At 36.4% G+C, this 26502-nt stretch overlaps 1 protein-coding gene across 8 annotated transcripts in view; it reads right to left on the bottom strand.

Moving 5' to 3' along the window:
• Window positions 1-2988: 2988 nt before the first annotated feature.
• The window catches only part of LRRC28 (leucine rich repeat containing 28), a 183756-nt gene continuing 160242 nt past the window's right edge, over window positions 2989-26502 (bottom strand). For 4 of the 8 annotated variants that reach the window (XM_067756058.1, XM_067756027.1, XM_067756016.1 and 1 more), the window contains one exon: window positions 12119-12317. In XM_067756058.1, the coding sequence (XP_067612159.1) occupies window positions 12134-12317 (184 nt within the window). In that variant the 3' untranslated portion in view covers window positions 12119-12133. Of the gene's footprint in view, window positions 3291-12117; window positions 12318-26502 lie in introns of those variants that run through there. The other 4 variants (XM_067756069.1, XM_067756037.1, XM_067756006.1 and 1 more) reach the window with 2 other exon arrangements.

Raw genomic sequence — 26502 nt, forward strand, 5'->3', positions numbered from 1 at the left:
TAAGGATACATTTTAAAACAAGATTCCTTATTTTTAAATAATATTACAAGTCTATGAAATGAATTTACATCTCAATATTTAATTACATCAGGTTGCATTAGTTAGGAATCCATGTTCATAAATCATTTGAATAAAAATGTTTTGATTTCTCCTGAAGCAATGTATCGTGTTTAAGATGAACATGTTTGATTTTTCAATTCAGGGAACAGAAACCTAATTTTACTATTAATGATTTCTAAAATTGGCTTTGAAAGAGATTACAAAATAGGTATATATTTTAGGGAAAACTGTGCAAACCTCGTAAGCTGACTGGTATTGAAGGCTTTTTTCTTAGACTGTAAACATTTTAATTCTTAATGCTTAATGTGGAAGAAAAGTGAGAGGTACCTTAAACTAGGCAGACAAGCCAGTGTGAAAGGTTTTAGTGAGTGTTGAGTACATTGACTAAAAGATGTTTAATGCAGACCTTGCTTTTCCAGAAAGGAGGGCCAGGTAACAAAGCAGTTCATCATTCTTTTCTATTAACCAAAATGTATCCTCCACTAGCCAGGACTCTTTTGTATTGATCATTTTAAAAAATGTTAAAGTGTGCTCAAAATATATATTTTATTCATTGAAGATGCAACATTTCATTCATCTACACAATGTTATGTAATTGAAGATTTTGGTATGGTAACAATTGGGCATTTTGAAGAACACTGATAGGGTAATCCACTTTAAATGGACCCCCCCACCTTGTACTATATCATAAGAAGGCCTATGCCCAACAGGGTATCCTGTATTTTAAAATTTACCATTAATCACATATCAGATTACTGATGTAAACTTACCTGAACAGACTGTATTTTCCAAATAACTCACTTTTTTGGGCATTATTATAATTGCATGAATTATTTCTCTACCTAGTATAACCATTGCTCAAGAAAACATATATATAGTAACTTTAGAATTTTCTGCAAAGCTCTGGACACAATTAAATATTTAGACTGTAGGCAAATCTTCTCCAGTCTACAACACTTCTTTATAATATCAAAAGACATCAGTGAATCCAGTACAAAATTTTTATAATGAACAGCACCAAAGAAGCCAAATTATAAGTTCCATTTCTCATCAATTAAGCTGGGTGCTGCATCAAGAATTAAGGCTGAAGCCACCCAAAGGTTGTCTGCCTAGCCCACTGCTGGTGTTCAACACACATTGCTTGTACAGAGGCTGTTTGGATTGTAAGTGTCTTTGTAAAATTTCAAACAAGTTAAAAGTATTACATATCCTTATCTCAACAGAATCCTGAATATCAGGTTAGCAAATTTCATAGTTCCATTTTAAGACATATGATTGTAGAGGGTAAAGTAGAAAGATGTTGAAACATATTACTGTCACTTAAATGATAGGTAGCAGCCACATAGGCCTGAACCACATTTGTGAAATTTCATGCCACATTTTTCACCTCCCAATTTATATACATGGAGGGGTTACACTAAAACTTCAATTATTCCAAAGGATGAAAGAAGTGTTACATTTTGATATAGATCTTCAGTTTCTATTATACCATAAGCCTTTGAAATATTAAGGCTGAAGAGGCCAAGTTATGAAAGGGACAAGAGGAAGTAAGAACAGTGGAAATACAGTTGATAATGTTCTGCCTTCACCATTCTATGTGGATAGTCTGCTTTCCAGGCAGCAGGTGGTGTGACTGTGAAAAGATCACACATTTGTCAGTAACTATGTAGGATTTTTAGCACTGTTAGAGCCTAGCATTACAGATTTAGGGCAGCTAATAAAATTCCATAAACCAAATTTTTGACAAGTCTGAAATTTTTTGAAAATAATTTTCCTACCAAGTAAAACTTCTTGGTTCCCTTTTAGTCCTGTCTCAGAGAAAACTATGTATAATTAAACTTTTTTAAAAAAGTAAAAAAAAGAATCACTTCACAGCAACCAGATGAACATCTGGCAGCAAAGCAATATTAAAATGCCATCCTTTCAAAGGAAGAGCAAGTATGTGAGTCCTCCATTAAGAGCATTATCTTATGTCAGAGCATAATCTCACACTTTCCATTTATGGCCTTTTTGCAAAAGTCCAAGGCTGAATTTGGATCTGCTTTTTCCTGTGTTTTCTCAATGTTATCTGGACAACAGTGTGTCAAGTACGTAAGAAACCTAAGGTCAAAATGAAGATGATCTAATGCACCAGGTATTTAAATAAATGTGCACAGGCTGTACTTAGAATCACCTTGCTAAAAACTAGTAGCAGAAGTAGCTGAAGCCTGTTTGTCATATGTAACAAAAATATTTCAAAGTCAATATAAATTTAACCATAACCCATCTAACAAAAAACACCAGAGATCATATATTAATGTGTTTTTTCTCTCCCTTTCTCAGTAGCCAGAAAATGTTTAAGTCTAGAAAGAAAAGGATCAGATCTTTTAAAGCCTCATATGTCCCTCTTCTCATATAAAAAAATCTTATCAGGAAATTAAAAATTCAAAAATTATTTTTCTGTAGTTTTTCAAAATAAGTGTGTATTTCATTTATAATCTACAGTTTTATTTTTAAAACCCCCTCACAAAAGTCTCTTAATATGTTGCAAAACTTTATAAACAAGGTTGTAACTTTCCAGAGGGTATGTACCAGGACCCTCATGAAGCCCCTACTGGAGTCTAACTTGGAAGCCAACTCAGGCACCCGCCCCCCCTCCCCCCCCCACTGCTATTCAATACTATTGAGGTCACAGGGTTTACTGAAATTTGTTAAAAACATGGAGAATAACCTCTGGGGAATAATTCTCTGGGGAAAGAAAGAGAGATGAGAAGATTACAGATACCACTGAAAGTATGTGTGTTCAAAAGTTAATTTGGTTATATTATCAAATTACAGTTCTTCAGGGAGCTTAAACTTGCTCTAAATTAGATTCGGGGAGGCACATCAAAGTAAATAGTCTGCATAAGAGACTCGCTGACATAAAAGAAAAACACGGAAGACAAAGGGTTCTTAATTTGGGGAAGGATATATTCCAACTTGGGGGAAGGGTGAAGGCATTTCAGCTCTGAAGCTCGATCATGACATTTCCAGAGTCCTGCAGTCCCCAAGCGTGACAGGACAGATTGGAAGGGCCTGTTGGGCCTGGCTGGACTCTCCTGTCCCTCTGTCACACTGTGCGATATGCAGGCAACTGCAGTGTCAAGCTGGCAACACTCCTGAGGCTCTTGAGTGTTTATCAACTCAGTAGGTCAAAAGTCTGCAGACACTGGGTGGAGCAGCAGTAAGCCACAAAACTCACAGTTGTCCTCCTGGAAGGGGAAAGAGGGGGAGAAGGACACTGTGAGTTCAAAAGGAAAGTCTCAGAATTCTTTCCATTAGAGACAGTCTTTTCCTTTGTTAAAATAAAGGATTAGGATGGTCAACAGAGTACACAACAGAAATATAAATTCTTTTTAAAACTGAGCACTGGAATCAGGTGAGGTATGTGTGTGCTTATTTTATTAGCAGTTTTCAGATGACGCAACATCCCTATGTTAGCAGCAAAGGAAAAGTAAGCTTTTTCCATGTTACAGTCTGAATTCGGCTTACTAGAACCAGTGCAATGACAGAATTTGAAATACGTTATAAAAGTCACTTTTTCTAAGAAAAAGTCACCAATTTAGCTAGAACACATATATATCGAAGAGCTTAAAAAACATAATTTTAAGGAATTTATCCTACAAATGTATGCCCACAGATTGCTTACAGAGGTAATTTCAGAATCTGAATCATGTAGTTTGAGGGTCTTCTCCCACACAACAGAGGAAACCCATCTCAGACTCCTGCTTGGCATATTTCTGCAGCGAGTCATGAGCCCTCCGATCCCAATCTGGGCAGCTCCAGTTGTTGGATGCCTTGTTTTCCCACCAGAAGTGCTATCCTCTGGTGAGGAGAGATTAATCTACTGTTGTTTTCACAGGACCCCTGTGCTGACTGTTTTCTCTTTTCTCCACCCCTCAACTCAGTCTTTGCCTTTCTCTGTAATCCAACAAGGTGACCTCTACAGACCCAACCTCCAAGGCTGCCTGATAGCTGGTTTCAGGCTGAATTAGGACAAGGGAGGTATAGCAGGAGGGTAAAGGGCAGGAAGAGAGAAAAGTTGAATATTTTCTTTTTCTTCTTTTTTTATAAAAAGTCTAGTTAATAGAGGTATAGTTACAGACAAACATAGAATAAAATTCACCCATTTTAAGTGTACAGTTGAATGAGTTTTGAAATATATGCAATTATTTAACTAACACCACCATCAAGATATAAAATACTTCTCATATCCCCAAATGTTCCTTGTGTCCACTTGCAGCCAACCCCCATCCCCTAAACCCCCTGACAAGTCTCTGGCAACCATTGATAATTTTGTTTCTCCGTGGGCTTTATTTTTCCCTGGGCCACCAAGATCCTCCAAAAGAGGCTTTGCCATTATTTCATCTTGGATGATCAAAGATCTCAAGGCAAGAGCTAGACCTACTTCTATGGGTTCTCTTGCCTTAGATTTTTGTACTAATCCAGGATTCCCTTACCAACTGGTTCCAGCTAGCTCCCCTGGATGGACCCTCCTGTATGGCTCTAGTTCTCACTAGGCTCCAGTCACACTCAACCAGGCAGTTGACAACTCTGCCTTAGCCTTCACTTCCTGCTTGCACAGAGTCTCACTTCCTGCAAGCAGAGGTGAGAGCTCAGGGCCTTCTTGGGTCTTTTCTGAGCATGCTCACATCCTTTTGCATGCACATGACCTTACATACTCCTAGGAATATGTTAGTGCTTTTCAAAGCCCCCGTGGAAACCTTAGTCTATTGTTTGCCCCAACAGCTACCCACTGCCTCAGGCATCTGTGAAGTTAAGCAATTGCCTATAATTGTTTTGACAATTTTTGACAAATACCCTCAGAGAAGAGGCTTTTTGCACTGGTGATCTCTGACTGAGGAAATAAAGACAGGCTTGCAAGTAGGGTTTTTCAGTGAAACACCTTTTGAAGATGCTCCAACTTCCTTCCACCCCTTTCCAATTGTTGCCCAGCTGCTGGTTTTAACTGTGATAGCAGATTCTTGGTTTTCAAGGTTAAGACTAGAAGTTGGGACTATAGGTTAAAATATCACAAAGGTCTCTGTTCTTTTTGAGATTCAGTCACTTTTCTTGAATAAATGCACTCTGGATTGCTGTAAGCCTTTTGTTAATTTCCAGAGTTCTGAAAAATTCAATTCTGACAAGTTTTGCCAGTTTTTTCATTGCTTTTATGGAAAGGTTGACTATTTCTATCCCACTCCATCTCTACATCTCTGACCAGAGCTTTTATTGGGCAACCCCTCCTGTTGGTTCTAAGTCTCAACAGCCTCCAGATCTTCCTTTGTCCTTCATGCTAAAAGATTAAGAACAGTAAACCTTCCTACTGCTGTAAGTTCCCAGGTACTTTATCATCCTTGTGGGTGCTCTGAACCCTGCCTGAACTTCTGTAAATAGTCCTTCTCCATTAATTTCTCTTCAAAATCCCAGCTTCTGTGTGTTTTCCAGCCAGTACCCTGATTGATTTAGTAGGGAGTAGTCTAAGGAAACAGTCCATCAAAGTGGGATTCTGGGATTGGGTTGGTAAGTGCATGAATGACCTCATTACCAGGGAAAAATGGGACATCACTGATTACTCGAAGTTGTGGTATCACAATTACTCAAATTATCACTAAGACTGCCAGTGGAGGGTAAGGCACTGGGAGTTCAAGTGCTGTGGCACTTGACTGCTGTGGCATCATGGTGAATTCAAAGATTGTGGAGGGAGATGGCTTCTTTTGACTGCTTTAAAAGATTTCCCCAAATCCCAACCCCCTTCCAAAAAAAAAAAAAAAAAAGATAAGCTTAGTGCCTTCTTGAACTCTCAACTCAAGGCATAGGTAGAGAATCAGAAAGTTTCTATGGTGGCTTTAAAGGAATTCTTATTTTATGAAGCTGTGGGAGGGACATGCCTGAGGCCTGAATGTACAGGCTGCAGAATCACATACCAGGTAAAAGTATACTTATGCTAAGTCTCTTACGCTAAGGTAAAGGTTCTTGTGGGAAGGGGTGAGGACTTAAGAATTGAGATGGAAACCTTTGTGTAGACACAAAGCTAAGGACCTTAAACCTCTAATATCTCTAAACATTTCTTCACATCAGAAACAGCCCTTCTTACTATCTAAGAAAACAAGCATTCACTTGAATAAAAAGATTTCACTGACTTCATCTGGTGTGGTTACCTAAAAAGGAAATTCCTATCTTCTTCAGGCAGGAACAATACTCACTGCCTCTAGGGCCACAGAGAGAGCAAAATCCCAGCATGATTCAGAGAGTTAATTGCAAGGGCTGCTCCTGGGAGAGATTATGTACATGAAGGAGTTGTAGAATCTTGTCAAATTTTATTTGCAGAAATCTGGAGAGTAAGCATGGAAATGGAGTCTAAGTATAATACATTAGCCAGTGAGAATAAGTCTAAGGTTGGATCAGGCCAAGAAGGGTGTTTCACGAGGCCTCAGCATTTAATGTGTTAGTATGAGTACCTATAATGGTTAATAGAAGTCTTGCTTCAGTAGAGGCCTACAGTCAATGAGACAGAGATGCTAGAACTTCCACTGCACAGTCTAGAGGGAGGAGATCAAAGGCTTAGAGAAATGGGAATGTTGAAGTGGAGCCAATGTGGCCTAACCTGCTTAGCCACCACCTGGAAACCTCTGGGAGGGTCAGGAAGACAGTCCCTTCACTAAGACATTAATATATGTATTGGTGAGGGGAAGTCAAACTGGAAGTAGCAAGCACACCTGATACTTAATATGACACATGCCTACTAGAGGTGAGAGAGAAAGCCTGCAAAAGCTCAGGTGTCTGCTACATTGGTAAAGTTTCAAACAGAAAAGAAGAGTTACATCCAGAACTGTCCACTTGAAGAAACAGATACACACTTGTGGGTCCCTTTGGATTTTGGAGGCAAAACACATTTTGGGAGCCCCAATCTTCCAAGGTTCTTTCTCTTACAACTAAAACACCCTGGTCATAATACAACAAACAAGCATTGGAAGACTCTGAAAGACATAATGAAGATAGACAGACTATGATCCTGGGACTTGAGAAGCAACACAGCAATGGTAAACTCCCGAGGCTTCTTTATTGCCTCCCATATACTTCAGATAGGATGCTGTAGGAACTTCCAACCCAGAACCACCAACAGGCAGAGTCAAAAAACCAAAAGAAAAGAAAACAAAACACAACAAAAAAAAACAACCCCCCCAAAAAAACTCCAAGAAAAGCCTGTTATCCCTATCCAAAGGATTAGGACAGAGAAATCCATCAATTTCTATAGAAAGTAAATAACTAGTTGCTTAGGGCTAGGTATGGGGAAAGAGAGAGGTGATAGATAAAGGGTACAAGGTTTCTCTTAGGGTGAGAAAAACGTTCTAAAATTGTCTGTGGTATTAGTTGCATGTTATCTGTGACTACAGTACAAACTGCTGATTTGTACACTTTAAATGGGTGAATTGTATGATATGTAAATTGTCTCAATAAAGCTGTTAAAAAATAGCACTAAAAGGAGAAATAGATAAACTAACAATTAGAGTGGGAACTTCAACTTCTTTACTCTTAGCAACTGACAGAACTACCAGACAGAAAATCAGCACAGGTGTAGAAGAACTGAACAACTCAATGAACCAAAGAATCTAATTGACATATACAAAACACTCCACCCAAAGGCAACAAAGTACACTTTTTTTTTTCCTAAAAGCCCATGGAATATTCACCAGGACAGACTATATTCTGTGCCAAAGAACAAGCCTCACAAATTTGAAAGAATTGAAATTATATACAGAGAACACATCTGGTTTCATCTCTGACATAAAGAGCCTAGAAGTCCTCACTCCTGTTCTTACAACAAGAACAAGCTGAACAAATTGAAAATCAACAACTTTTCTCCACTCACCAGAGAACTGAGGTCATAGGGCAAACTGCAACTTCAAAATCTGGTGAGACAGGTACCTCCAGAGTCACAGCTGAGACTTGCTTACCTGGACAGAAGATGCTAGAATTGCTGGAGGCTGAGTGTGGACAAGCCTGAGAGTGAGATACTCCTGAGGCTGCAATGTTAGGGTGATACACACATTCTTAGGTTTTACCTACAGAAACCCTACAGGATATCATGGTGAAAATCCGTAAAAGATCCCCTTGTTGCTCATTCAGGAAGAGAAAAAGAGTAGTCATTACGTAACATGTCCAGAGCATCCTCCATAACAAAGGACAGTTCTCCAGAGAAAGTTTACCAGAGCCTTATCCCAGGTGTGGAAGGGCATTCTTCCCACCCTAGCCCCCTTTAGCCTGCCCATCCCACCTAAGAGGGGAAAGCAAACTATGCAAGATGAGAAAAATTTATGAAGGTCACAGCCTAGAAATACAGGCCCACTAAAATAATGATATAATCATAAAATTTAGAACATTTTCCTCCCTCATTTACCACCAGAGTAAATGGCCTCCAGAATAAGGACAGTGGATTACAGATAAAATTGATACACAGAAATCTCTTGCATTCCTATACACTAACAATGAAAGATCAGAAAGAAATTAAGGAAACAATCCCATTTACCACTGCATGAAAAAGAATGAAATACCTAGGAATAAACCTACCTAAGGAGGCAAAAGACCTATACTCTGAAAACTGTAAGACACTGATGAAAGAAACTGAAGATGACACAAATAGATGGAAAGATATGCCATGTTCTTGGATTGGAAGAATCAATATTGTCAAAATGACAATTCTATCCAAGGCAGTTTACAGATTCAATGAAATCCCTATCAAATTACCAATGACATTTTTCACAGAACGAGAACAAAAAAATTTAAAATTTGTATAGAAACACAAAAGACCCCGAATAGCCAAAGGAATCCTGAGAAAGAAAAATGGAGCTCGAGGAATCAGGCTCCCTGACTTCAGATTATAATACAAAGCTATAGTCATCAAAACAGTATGGTACTGGCACAAAAACAGAAATATAGATCAACAGAATAGGACAGAAAACCCAGAAATAAACTCATGCACCTATAGTCAATTAATCTATGACAAAGGAGGCAAGAATATACAATGGAGAAAAGACAGTCTCTTCAATAAGTGGTGCTGGGAAAACTAAACAGCTACATGTAAAAAAAAAAAAAAAGAAAAGAAAGAAATTAGAACATTCTCTAACACCCTACACAAAACTAAACTCAAAATGGATTAAAGACCTAAATGTAAGGCCGGATACTATAAAACTCTTAGAAGAAAACATAGGCAGAACACTCTTTGACATAAATCGCATCAGTATTTTTTGCATCCACCTCCTAAGAGTAATGAAAATAAAAATAAACAAATGGGACCTAATTAAACTTAAAAGCTTTTGCACAGCAAAGGAAACCATAAACAAAATGAAAAGACTACCCATAGAATGGGAGAAAATATCTGCAAACAAAGCAACTGACAAGAGATTAACCTCCAAAATATACAAACAGCTCATGCAACTCTATATCAAAAAACAAATAACCCAATCAAAAACAGGCAGAAGATCTAAATAAACATTTCTCCAAAGAAGACAAACAGATGGCCAAAAAGCACATGAAAAGATGCTCAACATCACTAATTATTGGAGAAATGAAAATCAAAACTACAATGAGGTACCACCTCACACCAGTCAGAAGAGCCATCATCAAAATGTCTACACACAATAAATGCTGGAGAGGGTGTGGAGAAAATGGAACCTTCCTACACTGTTGGTGGGAATGTAAATTGGTGCAACCACTATGGAGAACAGCATGGAGGTTCCTTAAAAAACTAAAAATAGAACTACCATATGATCTAGCAATCCCACTCCTGGGCATATATCTGGAGAAAACCGTAGTTCGAAAAGATATATGGACCCCAGTGTTCATTGCAGCACTGTCTACAATAGCCAAGATATGGAAGCAACCTAAGTGTCCATCAACAGAGGAATGGATAAAGAAGATGTACTACATATATACAATGGAATATTACTCAGCCATAAAAAAGAATGAAATAATGCCATTTGCAGCAATATGGATGGACTTAAAGGTTATCATACTAAGTGAAGTAAGTCAGACAGAGAAAGACAAATATCATATGACATCACTTATATGTGGAATCTAAAAGAAATGATACAAATGAACTTGTTTACAAAACAGACTCACAGACATTGAAAACAAACTTATGGTTACCAAAGGGGAAACGTGGTGGGGAGGGATAAATTAGGAATAACAAATACACACTGCTGTATATAAAATAGATAACAACAAGGATCTACTATATAGCACAAGAAACTACTCAATATTCTGTAATAACCTATATGGGAAAAGAATCTGAAAAAGAATGGAAATATGTATATGTATAAATGAATCACTCTGCTGTACACCTGAAATTAACACAACATTGTAAATCAACCATACTCTAAAATACAATTTTAAAATAAATTAATTAATAAAAATAAAAAAGCAAAATAAATAAAATCCCAGCACTGTTAAACCTTGGGTTCATCTTACTGGGCCCACCCAGGGGCCTGCAGGGGGTGCAGTGGGCAGTCCTGAGGGTGCTGGGGGAAGGGGGCTCACCATGCTCCTAAAGCTCATTTACCAACAGTGCAGCCTGGGCTTGACAGGATATTGAGGTGAGGATCTAGTTTTTAAACTATACAGGAGTACGGAAGAAAAGTCATGAGAAAATAGGAGAGAATGAAGAATGTTATGAGATAAATGCATTCCCATTAAAATTTTGCATTTAAAAACAAAAACAGCTGCAAGATGCAGGCTCTCTGAGGAGTATACAGGGAAGCCCAAAGTTAAGCAAGGAGAATCATAAAAGGACACTAAAGGAATCTGAATTTCAATCTGAAGCCTCTAGTACCTACTACAACAAACATAAAACAGAGCTCAGCTCCTAGCCAGATTAAAATAAAATCTCATACTAAATGCCTATTTAGCTCAGTTCTTATTACCCAATATGTCTGTCTTTCAACAAAAAATTACAAGAGATGCCAAAAGGCAAGAAAAAGCACATGCTGAAGAGACAAAGAAAACCTCAGAACCAGACTCAGATATGACAGAGATGTTAGAATTATCATAGGGAATTAAAAAAAAATAGAACAGAAAATCCGCGATCTGTGGGACAATTTCTAATGGTGCAAGATATGCATAATTAGAATACTAGAAAGAAAAGGAGATAAAAGAGAAGAAGAGAAGAATTTGAAGTAATAATGGTTAAGGACTTTACAAAATTAATGACAGATCCAGAAACTTAACAACACTAAGCAGGATAAAAATCAAAAACAAAAACACTACACATAAGAAATATTATATTCTATCATTTATATGTGGAATCTAAAATATGACACAAATGAACATATCTATGAAACAGAACAGACTCACAGACATAGAGAACAGATATGTGGCTGCCAAAGGGGAAGAGAGTGGAAGAGGGATGGATTGGGAGTTTGTAGTTAGCAGATGCAAATTAGTAAATATAGAATGGAGAAACAACAAGGTCCTACCACATAGCACAGGGAACTATATTCATAATCCTGTGAAAACCATAATGGAAAAGAATATAGAAAAGAATATATATATATATATATATATATATATATATATATATATATACATACACACACACACACACACACACACACACACACATATATATATATATAAAACTGAAAATCACTTTCTGTATAGCAACATTGTAAGTCACCTATACTTCAATGAAAAAAAAAAGAAATATCAAACTGGAGAAAACCAAAGAAAAAGGAAATCTTAGAAAAAAGCCAGAGGAGAAAAAAACGTTACCTATAGAGGAACAAGTATAAGACACAGTAGACTTCTTATTAGAACCATGCAAGCAAGAAGAGAGTGGAGTGAGATATTTAGTGTGCTCAAAGAAAAAAAAAATCACTAACCTAGAATTTTATATCCAGTGAAATTATCCTACAAAAGTAAAGGAATTTTTCAAACAAACTAAGAACTAAGGGAACTAAGAGAACTAAGGGAATTCATTGCCAGCGAACTTGTCCTGCAAGAAAGGTTGAAAGGAGTTCTTCAGGGAGAGGAAAGGGTATAGGTAAAAAATTCAGATCTAGGGCTTCCCTGGTGGCGCAGTGGTTGAGAGTCTGCCTGCCGATGCAGGGGACATGGGTTCGTGCCCCGGTCCAGGAAGATCCCACGTGCTGCGGAGCAGCTGGGCCCGTGAGCCATGGCCACTGAGCTTGCGCATCTGGAGCCTGTGCTCCGCAATGGGAGAGGTCACAACGGTGAGAGGCCTGCGTACCGCAAAAAAAAAAAAAAAAAAAAAAAAAAAAAAAAAAAAATTCAGATCTAAATAAAACTAGGGATGACATGATACTATATATAGAAAATTCTAAAATCTCCACACACACACAAAATTAGAGTAAATGAATTCAGTAAAGTTGCAGGATACAAGATGAATATACAGAAATATGTTGCTTATCGATACTAATAATGGATTATCAGAAAGAGAATTCAAGAAAACAATCTCTTCTACAATAGCATCAAAAAGAATAAAATGCCTAGAAATAAATTTAACCAAGAGGGTGAAAGACTTATACTCTACAAGACATTGATGAAGGAAATTGAAGATGATACATATAAAAGATACCCTCTTTTCACGGATTGGAAGAATTAATACTGTTAAAACGTCCATACTACCCAAGGCAATCTACAGATTTAATGTTATCCTTATCAAAATACCCAGAACATTTTTCACAGAACTAGAACAAATAATTCTAAAATTTACTTTTTTAATCTATTTTTTTCATTTAATACTTTTCAACTTGAATTTTAGTTTGTCAATAATAATACTGCCATTCCCACCTTGTTTGTTTGTCTTGTTTTGGTGTAATTTAGCTTTTTGTCTTCAAAAGTTTAAGTAATTTTGTCTTAAGGTATTCTTTCCTCTCTTGCTTTCACCTTCTCTCTCTCTCCCTCTCTCCCTCCCTCCCTCTGCCTTAACACAACTTAAGACTTAAGACATAAGAATCTCTTGAGGAATTGAATCCATTCACATTTATACAGTAGGTCCTTACTAGTTATCTGTTTTATATATAGTAGGATATATATGTCAATTCCAATCTCCCAATTTATCCCTCCCCCCTTACCCCCTGGTAACCATAAGTTTGTTTTCTACATCTGTGACTCTACTTCTGTTTTGTAAATAAGTTCACTTGTGCCCTTTTTTTAGATTCCACATATAAGTGAAATATGGTATTTGTCTTTCTCTGTCTGACTTACTTCACTCAGTATGACCACAAAAGACCCTGAACTGCCAAAACAATCTTGAGAAAAAAGAACAAAGCTGGATGCTTCCTGACTTCAAACTATACTACAAAACTACAGTCATCAAAACAGTATGGTATTGGCACGAAAACAGACACATAGATCAATGGAACAGAATAGAAAGCCCAGATATAAACCCATGCACTTATGGTCAATTAATCTATGACAAAGGAGGCAAGAGTATGCAATGGAGAAAAGACAGTCTCTTCAGTAAGTGGTGCTGGAAAAACTGACAGCTACATGTAAAGGAATGAGATTAGAACATTTCCTCACCCCATATACAGAAATAAACTCAAAATGGATTAAAGATCTAAATTTAAGACTGGAAACCATAAAACTCCTAGAAGAAAACATAGGCAGAACACTTTTGACATAAATTGTAGCAACATTTTTTTTGGATCTGTCTCTTAAGGCAAAGGAAACAAAAGCAAAAATAAACATATGGGACCTACTTAAACTTAAAAGCTTTTGCACAGCAAATGAAACTATCAACATAATGAAAAGACAACCTACTGAATTGGAGAAAATATTTGCTAATGATATGACCAATAAGGGGTTAATACCCAAAATATATAAACAGCTCACACAACTTAGTATCAAAAACAAACAACAAAAACAAAAACCAAACAACCTGATTAAACAATGGGCAGAAAACATGAATGGGCAGTTTTCAAAAGAAGATATACAGATGGTTAATAGGCACATGAAAAGATGTTCAACATTGCTAATCATCAGAGAAATGCAAATCAAAACCAAAATGAGATAGCACCTCACATCTGTCAGAACAGCTATCATCGAAACGTCTACAAATAACAAATGTTGGCAAGGATGTGGAGAAAAGGGAACCCTAGCACACTTCTGGTGGGAATGTAAATTGGTGCAGCCACTATGGAAAACAGTATGGAGGTTCCTCAAAAAACTAAGAATAGATCTACCATATGATCCAGCAATTCCACTCCTGGGTATACAACCAAAGAAAACAAGAAAAGATACATACACCCCAATGTTCATAGCAGCATTATTTATAATAGCTAAGATACAGAATGGAATATAATTCAGCCATAAAAAATAATGAAATTCTGCCATTTGCAGCAACATGGATGGACCTGGAGAATATTATGTTAAGTGAAATTAGTCAGACAGAGAAAGACAAATACTGCATGTTATCGCATATATGTGGAATCTAAAGAATAAAACAAAGAATATATATAACAAAACAGAAACAGATTCATAAATATAGAGATCAAACTAGTTATTACCAGTGAGAGGGAAAGGGGAAGGGGTAAGATAGACATAGGGGATTAAGAGGCATAAACTACTATGTATAAAATAAATAAGCTATAAGGATATATTGTACAGTACAGGGAATATAGCCAGTATTTATAATAACTTTAAATGGAGTATAATCTATAAAAAATTGAATCACTGTGTTGTACACCTGAAATTAATGTAGTATTGTAAATCAACTATACGTCAATAAAAATTTTAAAAATAAAAACATTCTTCCGAATAAAATGAATAAATAAATAAATAGGAAGGTTGTTGGAGAAGGAATAAAGTTAAGTAAAATCTTTTATTTTTATAATTTTCAATTGATCTAAAAATTAACTTGTTTCACGTAATAAGGGTAACAATGTAGCATGATTACAACAGATGAATAGTGAAATGAATGACAGCAAAGGTATAAAAGGAGTATAGGTATAAAAGGTATCAAAGGTATAAAAACTTCAACAATGAAAATAAAAATACAACATATCAAAAATTTTGAGACATAGTAAAGCAGTGCTGACAGAGAAATTAATAGCTTTAAATGCTTAAGTTAGAAAATAGGAAAGGTCTTAAATCAATACTCTAAGTTTCTACCCTAACCTCCCCCTCCAAAAAAAAAAAAAAAAGAGCAAAATAAATCCAAAGCTAGTAGGAGGAAGTAAAGAAGAGAAACCAATGAAATTAAAACCTTCACTAGGATTAACAAGATCAATAAAATTGATAAATCTCTAGCAAGACTGACAAAGATTAAAAAAAGGAAAACACAAATTAATATAAGAAATGAAACAGGTGATATTAATACATATTCTGCAGTCATTAAAAAGATATAAGGGAATACCTTAAACAACTTCACACTAATAAATTTGCCAACTGAGAACAGATGAATCCCTTGAAAACCACAAACTACCAAAACTCAACCAAGATAAAATAGCCCACTTGAATAGTCCTATAACTATTAAAGAAATTGAGCCTGTAATTAAAAACGAGAAATTTCCAGGTCCACCCAGATTGTTTCACTGGATAATTCTATCAAACACTTAAAGAAGTACTAAGAGGAATTTTTACACTGTCTCTTTCAGAAAAATAGGAGAGGAGGAACACTTCCCAGCTCATTTTATGTGGCCAGTATTACTCTGACTCTAAAACCAGACAAAGAGTACAAAACCAGAAAACTACAGACCAATATCTCTCATGAACAGAGATATAAAAATCCTCAAGAAAGTATTAATAAATTAAATACAGAAATGTATTATAAAAAGAACTATACACCCCAATCAAGTGGGAGTTATTCTGGGTATGTAAAGCTGGTTCAATATTTGCAAATCAATGTCATCCAATACATCAACAGGTTAACAAAAAAAAATTAGTATGATATCAATGAACTCAAAAAGTATTTAACCAAAGACAACATCCATTCATGATTAAAAAAAAAAAACTCTCAGCAAACCAGGAATAAAGGGGATCTTTCTCAATTTGATAAATAGTTGATAAAACCTACTGCTTACATCATACAAAATGTCCACACAAAATGGACAGTGATGTCCATTTTCACCACCTTAGTCAATAAAGCAAGAAAAAGAAATAAAAGGCATACAGACTGGAAAGGAAGAAATAAAAACTATTCCTACTTTCAGATGACATATCTACATGGAAAATGCCAAGGAATCTATAAAAAATACTCCTAGACTCTTAAGCAAATTCAGCAAGGTTGCAAGCACATCAGATCAAAATATAAAAATTAATCATATTTCCATATACTAACAAAAAACACATGGAAATTGAATTTTTAAAATATAGTATCATTTATAATCACACAAAGAAAGTGACATACTTGGGTATAAACTTAAAACATTTAAGGATGCTTAAAATTATTAAATGCTGATGAAAGAAATAAAAAAATACCTAAATAAATGGAGAGACATACTGTGTTCATGCACTGGAAGACTCAGAAATAGTAAAGATGTCAATTCTCTCCAAACTAATCTATAGATTAAATGCAATTCTTATCAAAATCCAGCACAAAATCCAGCTTATCTTTGTTCTTTGGAAACAAAGATAAGCTTATTCTAAAACTTCTACAGAAAAGCAAAGACCTTAGAATAGTTAACACAATCTTGAAAGAGAAGATTAAAGTGAAAGTATCACTTCACCTGCTATTAAGGCCTACTATATAACTACAGTAATCAAGACAGTTTGGTACTGACTGAGAGAAAGACACAGATCAATGAAATTGAAGAGAATATAAGAGAATATCTTCATGACCTTGGCAGTAGGTAAAGATTTCTTAGGACACAAAAAGCACTAGCTATAAAATTAAAATGGATAAACTTGACTTGACCAAAATTAAAACTACTCTTCAAATTATACTCGTAAGAAAATGAAAAGGCAGGCATCAATTTTGAGATTTTCTTAATTCAGGAAGTTATGTGAATTTTAAGTTATTAGATACTTTGTATTACCTTACTTTAAAAAAAAAAACTAAAGTTGGTTAGAACCCTAGTTCAGATAATTTGCTACACCAGAATATATATGGTTGTATAAATAACAACTGAAATGAAACTCAAGCACAAAATGATCTTAAAAGGCAAGTGCAATTTTGAGGATCAGCTACCTAAACTTATTTCTTCCTGTTTTTTTAAAAGATAATTATGTTAACTAAAAAATCATTCATAGAAGTGATGCACTTCATACCACAACCATTTAATTAAAAATTAAGGTTCTACGCAAAAAAATCCAATTCCATAAAGATATGGGATTGTTATTCACTGATGCATACTGCTCACTGGATCATCATTAACTCCTCATGATGCTCAAGGGGGTAGGGTGGGTAACATGGAGGTGTCATATTTGTGCTACAAAGAAATCCCAAGCCTGTGTATTTATTTATTTAAAAAAACTTTTTATTTTATATTGGAGTATAGTTGATTAACAATGTTGTGTTACTTTCAGGTGTACAGCAGTGATTCAGTTATACATATACGTGTATCTATTCTTTCTCAAATTCCTTCCTGTATCTATTCTTTTTCAAATTCTTTTCCCATTTAGGTTGTTACATAATGTTGAGCAGAGTTCCCTGTGCTTTACAATAGGTCCCTGTTGGTTATCCATTTTAAATATAGCAGTGTGTACATGTCAATCCCAAACTCCCTAACTATCCCCTCCCCAGTGGTAACCATAAGTTCCTTCTCTAAGTCTGTTTGTGTTTTGTATATAAGTTCATTTGTATCATTTTTCAGATTCTACACATAAGCGATATAATACAATATTTCTCTTTCTCTGTCTGACTTACTTCACTCAGTATGACAATCTCTAGGTCCATCCCTGTTGCTGCAAATGGCATTATTTCATTCTTTTCAATGGCTGAGTAATATGTGTACTTATTTACTTTTGGGAAACTCATCTAAGAGCATACTGTATTTGCTTGCTTCTTTAATGATCTAAGTTGTTAAAAGTACGTCAACAAGTCTACTGCCTTAACGATACATTTGTGTTGGTTAGGTCCTTTAAAAAAATTACAGAACTGTGGAACCAGAGACATGATAGTTTCAGGGGAGAAACTTTTAGCTAAGCAATAAACTCTAGAATTAGGAAAAAGATGCTGATAAATTCTACAAAGAACATCAGACATGACATTTGTTGCTTTAGAATCTCTGAGCATACTTATAGGCAAGGCAGAAGAAAGAGCATTTCAGCTTAGTTTTAAAATAAATACCATTATTTTTAAGAAAAAAATCACAATGTTGTTGCATATATTGGAGCCCACAAAAATCATAAGAAATGTGGTGTTTTCTTTATAAACCTATTTTCTGATTAGAAACAAAAAGCATATCCTTGACTCATACAGAAATTCAAGCCAGAAGAAAAATAATATTAGAAAGAATCGATCAGATGAAATCCCAAGCCTGTGAACATATTACCATGTAAGAGAATTATGTGAGAATCATCTAATAACATACGGTATTTCTTGTTACATTTATGGTTAATGACTGTCTCTCATGGGAAGATTCTGTGTGCAGAACCAAAGACTTAAATATACACATGCTTCTCTACTAGATCTGCCCATGCCCTAGAACTTTACGAGTGAGATATGTATGGGAAAAGAAGTATCAGGTGGTTTGGTCATAACTGAACCCCTAATACCTAGTAAAGAGTTTGGCACCCAGCAGATGGTCAGTACATGATTGTTTAGTGATACAAAGAGAAAGAAAAAGTTAAGAACAATTTACTTAAATTTGTTGAGGAATATTTTACCCATGCAAAATTGCATAAGTTACCTTAAGTTGGTGCCAACAAATAGGCTTCTGCTGAAAGAAAAAAAACCAAACCCAAACGTAAGTACGCAATTAATGTCAGTATTACTGATGTCAACTGGTTTCACAGAAGAAAGTAATACCGACACAACTAGGGCACCTACCAGGCACCGGTGGGGGACCATGGACACCTAAGGGGACAGGAGGGACCCTCAGTGACTGGCTTGCGGGATCTTGATTCCCAAGCTGGAGGTCAGGCCTGAGCTCCTGTGGTGAGAGCTCCGAGTCCAAACTTCTGGACTAACAGAGAACCTTAGATCCCAGGGAATATCAATCAGAGTGAGGCCTCCCAGAGATCCTCATCTCAGCACCAAGACCTAGCTCTATCCAACTGCCTGCAAACGCCAGTGCTGGAGGTATCAGGCCAAACAACAAGTAAGACAGGAATACAGCACCACCCATCCAAAAAAAAAAAAGTAATGAAATGACAAAAAAATTTGTTACAGACGAAGGAGCAAGGTAAAAACCTACAAGACCAATTAAATGAAGACGAAATACACAACCTACCTGAAAAAGAATTCAGAGTAATGATAGTAAAGATGATCCAAAATCTTGGAAACAGAATGGAGAAAATACAAGAAACATTTAATGAGGATCTAGAAGAACTAAAAAGCAAACAAATAGTGATGAACAACACAATCACTGAAATTAAAAATACTCTAGAAGGAATCAATAACAGAATAACTGAGACACAACAACGGATAAGTGAGCTGGAATATAAAGTGGTGGAAATAACTGCCAGGGAGAAGAATAAAGAAAAAAGAATGAAAAGAATTGAGGACAGTCTCAGAGACCTCTGGGAGAATGTTAAACACACCAACATTCGAATTATAGGGGTCCCAGAAGAAGAAGAGAAAAAGAAAGGGTCTGAGAAAATATTTGAAGAGATTATGTTCAAAAGCTTGCTTAATATGGGAAAGAGTCAATCAAGTCCAGGAAGCGCAGAGAGTATCATACAGGATAAACCCAAAGAGAAACATGCTGAGACACATATTAATCAACCTATCAAAAATTACATACAAAGAAAAAATATTGAAAGCAGCAAGGGAAAAGCAACAAATAACATACAAGAGAATCTCCATAAGGTTAACATCATATTTTTCAGCAGAAACTCTGCAAGCCAGAACGGAGTGGCAGAACATATTTAAAGTGATGAAAGGGAAAAACCTACAACCAAGATTACTCTACCCAGCAAGGATCTCATTCAGATTCAACGGAGAAATTAAAACCTTTACAGACAAGCAAAAGCTAAGAGAATTCAGCACCACCAAACCAGCTTTACAACAAATGCTAAAGGAACTTCTCTAGGCAGGAAACACAAGAAAAGGAAAAGACCTACAATAACAAACCCAAAACAATTAAGAAAATGGTAATAGGAACATACATATCGATAATTATCTTAAATGTAAATGGATTAAATGCTCCAACCAAAAGACAAAGACTGGCTGAATGGATACAAAAACAAGACCCATACATATGCTATGTACAAGAGACCCACTTCAGACCTAGGGGCACATACAGACTGAAAGTGAGGGGAAAAAGATATTCCATGCAAATGGAAATCAAAAGAAAGCTGGAGTAGCAATTCTCATATTAGACAAAATAGAGTTTAAAATAAAGAATATTACTAGAGACAAAGAAGGACACTACATAATGATCAAGGGATCAATCCAAGAAGATATAACAACTGTAAATATTTATGAACCTGACATAGGAGCACCTCAATACAAATGCTAACAGCCATAAAAGGGGAAATTAACACTAACACAATAATGGTGGTAGGGGACTTTAACACCCCACTTTCACCAATGGACAGATCATCCAAAATGAAAATAAATAAGGAAACACAGCTTTAAATGACACATTAAACAAGATGGACTGAATTGATAATTATAAGGCATTCCATCCAAAACCAAAAGAATATACTTTTTTCACAAGTGCTCATGGAACATTCTCCAGGATAGACCATATATTGAATCACAAATCAAGCCTTGGTAAATTTAAGAATATTGAAATCATATCAACTATCTTTTTGACCACAATGCTATGAGACTAGATATCAAGTACAGGAAAAGAAAAACTAAAAAATACAAACATGTGGAGGTTAAACAATACACTACTAAATAACCAAGAGATCACTGAAGAAATCAAAGAGAAAATCAAAAAATACCTAGAAACAAATGACAATGAAACCACGATGACCGAAAACCTATGGGATGCAGCAAAAGCAGTTCCAAGAGGGAAGTTTATAGCAATGCAATCCTACCTCAAGAAACAAGAAAAATCTCAAATAACCTAACCTTACAGTTAGTGAAAGAAGAACAAAAAAAACGGAAAGCTAGCAGAAGAAAAGAAATCATAAAGATCAGATGAGAAATAACTGAAAAATAATGAAAGAAACAATAACAAAGATCAATAAAACTAAAAGCTGGTTCTTTGAGAAGATAAATAAAACTGATAAACCATTAGCCAGACTCATCAAGAAAAAAAAGGGAGAAGACTCAAATCAATAGAATTAAAAATGAGAAAGGAGAAGTGACACTGCAGAAATACAAAGGATCATGAGAGATTACTACAAGCAACTATGCCAATAAAATGAACAACCTGGAAGAAATGGACAAATTCTTAGAAAAGCACAATCTTCTGAGACTGACCCAGGAGGAAATAGGAAATATAAACAGACCAATCCAAGCATGGAAATTGAAACTGTGATTAAAAATCTTCCAACAAACAAAAGCCCACGACCAGATGGCTTCACAGGTGAATTCTATCAAACATTTAGAGAAGAGCTAACACCTATCCTTCTCAAACTCTTCCAAAATATAGCAGAGGGAGGAACACACCCAAACTCATTCTACGAGGCCACAATCACCCTGATCCCAAAACCAGACAAAGATGTCACAAACAAAGAAAACTACAGGCCAATATCTCTGATAAACATAGATGCAAAAATCCTCAAGAAAATACTAGCAAACAGAATCCAACAGCACATGAAAAGGATTATACACCATGATCAAATGGGGTTTATACCAGGAATGCAAGGGTTCTTCAATATATGCAAATCAGTAAATGTGATACACCATATCAACAAATTGAAGGATAAAAACCATATGATAATCTCAATAGATGCAGAAAAAGCTTTTGACAAAATTCAACACCCATTTATGATAAAAACTCTCCAGAAAGTAGGCATAGAGGGAACCTACCTCAACATAAGAAAGGCCATATATGACAAATCCACAGCCAACATCGTTCTCAATGGTGAAAAACTGAAAGCATTTCCACTAAGATCAGGAACAAGAGAAGGTTGTCCACTTCCAAGTTTTGGAAGTTTCAGCCACAGCAATCAAAGAAGAAAAAGAAATAAAAGGAATCCAAGTCGGAAAAGAAGAAATAAAACTGTCAGTCTGCAGATGACATGATACTATACATAGAGAATCCTAAAGATGCTACCAGAAAACTACTAGAGCTAATCGGTGAATTTGGTAGAGTAGCAGGATACAAAATTAATGCACAGAAATCTATTGCATTCCTATACACTAATGATGAAAAATCTGAAAGAGACATTAAGGAAACACTCCCATTTACCACTGCAACAAAAAGAATAAAATACCTAGGAATAAACCTACCTAAGGAGCCAAAAAACTGTATGCAGAAAACTATAAGACACTGATGAAAGAAATTAAAGATGCTACAAACAGATGGAGAGATATACTATGTTCTTGGATTGGAAGAATCAACATTGTGAAAATGACTCTACTACCCAAAGCAATCTACAGAGTCAATGCAATCCCTGTCAAACTACCAATGGTATTTTTCACAGAACTAGAACAAAAAATTTCACAATTTGTATGGAAACACAAAGGACCCCAAATAGGCAAAACAATCTTGAGAAAGAAAAACGGAGCTGGAGGAATCAGGTTCCCAGACTTCAGACTATACTACAAAGCTACAGTAATCAAGACAGTATGGTACTGGCACAAAAACGGAAATATAGCTCAATGGAACAGGATAGAAAGCCCAGAGGTAAACCCACGCACATATGGTCACCTTATCTTTGATAAAGGAGGCAAGAGTGTACAATGGAGAAAAGACAGTCTCTTCAATATGTGGTGCTGGGAAAACTGGACAGCTACATGTAAAAGAATGAAATTAGAACACTTCCTAACACCATACACAAAAACAAACTCAAAATGGATTGAAGACCTAAATTAAGACCAAACAGTATAAAACCCTTAGAGGAAAACATAGGCAGAACACTCTATGACATAAATCACCGCAAGATCCTTTTTGACCCACCTCCTAGAGAAATGGAAATAAGAAAAAATAAACAAATAGGACCTAACGAAACTTAAAAGCTTTTTCACAGCAAAGGAAACCATAAACAAGATGAAAAGACAACCCTCAGAATGCGAGAAAATATTTGCAAATGAATCAACCGACAAAGGATTAATCTCCAAAATATACAAGTAGCTCATGTAGCTCAATATCAAGAAAACAAACAACCTAATCCAAAAATGGGCAGAAGACCTAAGTAGACATTTCTCCAAAGAAGATATACAGATTGCTAACAAACACATGAAAAGATGCTCAACATCACTAATTATGAGAGAAATGCAAATCAAAACTTCAATGAGGTGTCACCTCATACCGGTCAGAATGGCCATCATCAAAAAATTTACAAACAATAAAAGCTGGAGAGGGTGTGGAGAAAAGGGAACCCTCTTGTACTGTTGGTGGGATTGTAAATTGGTACAGCCACTATGGAGAACAGTATGGAGGTTCCTTAAAGAACTAAAAATAGAACTACCATATGACTCAGCAATCCCACTACTGGGCATATACCCTGAGAAAACCATAATTCAAAAAGAGTCATGTACCACAATATTCACTGCAGCACTATTTACAATAGCCAAGACATGGAAGCAATCTAAGTGTCTATCGACAGATGAATGGATAAAGAAGATGTGGCACATATATACAATGGAATATTACTCAGCCATAAAAAGAAACGAAACTGAGTTATTTGTAGTGAGGTGGATGGACCTAGAGACTGTCATACATAGTGAAGTAAGTCAGAAAGAGAAAAACAAATACCGTATGCTAACACATATATATGGAATCTAAAAAAACCCCGAATGGTTCTAATGAGCCTAGGGGCAAGACAGGAATAAAGACACAGACATAAAGAATGGACTTGGGCTTCCCTGGTGGCGCACTGGTTGAGAGTCCGCCTGCTGATGCAGGGGACACGGGTTTGTGTCCTGGTCCGGGAGGATCCCACATGCCGCGGAGCGGCTGGGCCCGTGAGCCATGGCCGCTGAGCCTGCGCGTCCGGAGCCTGTGCTCCGCAATCGGAGAGGCCACAACAGTGAGAGGCCCACGTACCAAAAAAAAAAAAAAAAAAGAATGGACTTGAGGACACAGGGAGGGGGAAGGGTAAGCTGGGACGAAGTAAGAGAGTCGCATTGACATATATACACTACCAAATGTAAAACAGCTAGTGGGAAGCAGCTGCATGCACAAGAAGATCAGCTCAGTGCTTTGCGACCACCTAGTGGGGTGGGAAAAGGAGGGTGGGAGGGAGACACAAGAGGAAGGAGATATGGGGATATAAGTATGCATATAGATGATTCACTTTGTTATACAGCAGAAACTAACACAACACTGTAAAGCAATTATACTCCAATAAAGATGTTAAAAAAAAAGTAAATTAAAGTAATACCCACAAAAAGCAAGGGTAAGGAAATGTGAAACATTTCATAAGTGATAAGTGATTTAACCATATAAGTATTAGATAGAAGATATTATTTTGATAATATTTGAAGATAGTGAGTGGGAGGAAGGAATATTAAGCTGTTGTAACAGACAAAGGGAAGTAATAAGACAGAGACAGTTCTGCACGCCCTGTAACAAATGGGTCTCTATTGCAAGGCACAACAGTTACCCAGACATCTGGTCCTCTCATGTAATTACTCTGGCTTAAAAGACCATGGAGAATTCCTGAAAGAACCAAGCTCTGTAAATCTGAGCTTCAAAGCAGCCGACTGAAGCCATGCTGTCATCACTACCACAGTGCCCTGCTCACAGTAGATGCTCAATGCATGTCTGCTAACTGAGTGGATAAATCAGTAAATGAGTGGATGCATTATTCTGAGCTATTTGGAAATAACTCCAATGGCTTTTTAAAAATGGAAATAGAAAAAAAAAATCCTAAAATTCATATGGTCCCACAAAAGATCCTGAATAGTCCAACAAATCTTGAGAAAAAAGAACAAAGCTGAAGGCATCATGTTTCCTGATTTCAAAATATACCACAAACCTACAGTAATCAAAACAGTATGGTACTGGCATAAAGACAGATACATAGACCACTGGAACAGAATAGACAGGCTAGAAATAAACCCACACATATGCAGCTAACTGATCTTCCACAAGGAAGCCAAGCATATACAATGGGAAAAGGACAATCTCTTCAACAAATAGTGTGGGAAAACTGGATATCCATATGCAAAAGAATGAAAGTGGACCCTTATCCTACACCATACACAAAAAAATCAACTCTAAATGAATTAAAAACGTAAACAGAAGACCTGAAACTTTAAAACCCCTAGAAGAAAACATAGTGCACAAGCTACTTGACATTAGTCTTGGCAATGATTTCTTGGCTATGGCACCAAAACCACAAGCCACAAAACAAAAATAGGCATGTGGGACTACATCAAACTAAGCTTCTAAGCAGCAAAGTAAACCATCAACAAAAGCAAAACATAACTAACAGAATGGAAGACAATATTTGCAAACCCTGTATTTGATCATGGGTTAATATCTAAAATATATAAGAAACTCCTATCATTCAGTAGCAAAAAAAAACAATCTGATTTAAAACTGGGTAAAGGATTTAAGTAGACATTTCTCCAAAGAAGACATACAGATGGCCAACAGGTATATGAAAAGGTTCTCAACGTCACTAATCATCAGGGAAATGCAAATCAAAACCACAATGAGATATCACCTCACACCTGTTAGGATGGCTGCTCTAAAAAAACAAACAAAAAGTAAGTGTTGGCAAGGCTGTAGAGAAATTGGAATCCTTACATATGTTGGTGGGAATGTAAAATGGTGCAGCCACTATGCAAAATAATTCCTCAAAAAATTAAAACTAGAATGATCATATCCAGCAATCCCAGTTCTGAGTATATATCCAAAAGAATTGAAATCAGGGTCCCAAAGAAATATTTGCACTCCCATGTTCACTGCACCATTATTCACAATATCCAAAATATGGCAACAAGCTAAATGTTTATTGACTGATGAATAGATTAAAAAAATGTGGTATGCACATACAATGGAATATTATTCAGCCTTAAAAATGGGATGGGGGCTTCCCTGGTGGCGCAGTGGTTGAGAGTCCGCCTGCCGATGCAGGGGACACGGGTTCGTGCCCGTCTGGGAGGATCCCACATGCCGCAGAGCGGCTAGGCCCGTGAGCCATGGCCGCTGAGCCTGTGCGTCCGGAGCCTGTGCTCTGCAACGGGAGAGGCCACAACAGTGAGAGGCCTGCGTACCACAA

This window comes from Pseudorca crassidens, chromosome 1 (genome assembly GCF_039906515.1).
Source record: "Pseudorca crassidens isolate mPseCra1 chromosome 1, mPseCra1.hap1, whole genome shotgun sequence".
Lineage (NCBI taxonomy): Eukaryota > Metazoa > Chordata > Mammalia > Artiodactyla > Delphinidae > Pseudorca > Pseudorca crassidens.